The following is a 1,644-nucleotide window of genomic DNA, read 5'->3' as shown; positions in this document are numbered from 1 at the left end:
GGTATAGAAAATTATGGAAATACAAAAGCATACAATAACATTTGTTTCCAGATTATTTCCCTTCATTCTAAAAAAAAAAAAAAGTTCAAAGTTCAGAATAAACTCAAAGTAGCACCAGGGTGATTTTACACATTACTTTCTTTTAAATTGTCATGTCAGCACCTTGCATCGTTGTGTCACCAACACATGCAGGTTACCTTGAATGACCTGGAATTCACGTGCCAGACGACAGGAAATGTATATGCATAAGTAAAAAAGTCTGGAAAGAGGGTGTTGCTTTAGGATAAAAGTGTGTGAACCTCGTCCCACCTGTTTGAAGCAGAAAGGCATGGTGAGCACACTGACTCCAACGATGCTGTTCACCACATTCATGATCAGGCCCCAGTTAGACGTCGTCATTTTTGGTTGCTGTGTGGCGCCTCTTGCGAGACGGGTAATTTACCGACAAAAATAAAGCACAAGGCAGGGGCAGCTGCACTTTGAAGCCCACTGGAGGACCGGTCACCGTCTAATCTCTGCGTCCACAGCGGGGGGGACGAGCTGCGCGTTGATTTTTCTGCCTCGCTCGATCAATGACGTGGCGCTCTCTCTCTCTTTCTCTCTCGCTCTATGGGGAACATGAAGAACAACTGCGTTTGACACATTTTCACCTATGTTTTTTAATCGAAAATAACTTCTCGTTGATCACACACATTGTTTTAAAGTGACAAATAATAGTTTTCAACTCGTTTCAAAGATTAAGCCACTACCGAAAAATACAGTTAACTTACTCTCTGCCCTCCGCCCCTGATGTCCTGCTACGTTATCATCGGTAACACCGCAGCAATAAGCATTTGTCCTTTAAAACGAGTTTCAGCCCGTGAATAAGCACGATGGAATGAAAATTTRGGGTTTTAAAGAAGATAATATCAAATCCTAGAGAGCTGTTGTGCTCAGCGCGTATCCAGGAAGTCGAMTCCGAGAGGGAAGAAGACGAATCAACCTGTTGTTGTTTTCAGAGCTGCTCAAATACTTGACCGCCCACTAGTGGTCAGATAGTGGTACTGCGTGTTTTGTTCCCCACTTACATTTCTGCTTCATGTTTCATAATTTTCCTGTTTTTTTTTTGTTTTTTTTTTAGCTTGGAGTGAAGATTCAATGATAAATAATAAATAGGTGGTAAACATATATGTAATAACGTGCAAAAATTTAAAATCATGTCTCATGTGTCCCTACTTTGTTTCTAACATGCTAAAAGTGCAATCTTTTGAAATTGGTCTGGGTTAATGTCTCATGTTTTCTATTACATTTTTAAAGTTTTTCTTTAACTTTGGCTGATTTTTCACATTTTTTAAATCAATCTGATCCTTAAATGATCAATAACAAGTAGACAAAAAATAGATGCATCAGGCCAAAAATAATCAAAATCAGATGTATAGCAGATTAACAGTGTCTGCAAATCATGTCTAGTAAAGGGGATAAAATCCAGCAAAGACCTGACACACATCAGTAATGTGTCACCCTTCAAATGATGATCTGCCAAATTTTTAGCTGATAAATCTTTGTTATCTTTAGAACCGACTATTTAAAATATTCAACAAAATGATCCAGAACTGAACCAAAAATAAAGCAGCCAGTTTATTTATTTATTTAATTCATTTATTC

General features: G+C 38.1%; 1 protein-coding gene across 1 annotated transcript in view; it reads right to left on the bottom strand.

Moving 5' to 3' along the window:
- The window catches only part of slc38a10 (solute carrier family 38 member 10), a gene marked incomplete in the record, with an annotated part of 25,246 nt that extends 24,281 nt beyond the window's left edge, over positions 1-965 (bottom strand). Inside the window, 2 exon segments of the mRNA XM_014024049.1 lie at positions 310-607; positions 771-965. Coding sequence (XP_013879503.1) covers positions 310-399 — 90 coding nt within the window.
- Positions 966-1,644: the final 679 nt, after the last annotated feature.

Source organism: Austrofundulus limnaeus, unplaced genomic scaffold, assembly GCF_001266775.1.
Source record: "Austrofundulus limnaeus strain Quisiro unplaced genomic scaffold, Austrofundulus_limnaeus-1.0 Scaffold405, whole genome shotgun sequence".
Lineage (NCBI taxonomy): Eukaryota > Metazoa > Chordata > Actinopteri > Cyprinodontiformes > Rivulidae > Austrofundulus > Austrofundulus limnaeus.
This window is presented reverse-complemented; position numbering and strand designations above follow the sequence as displayed.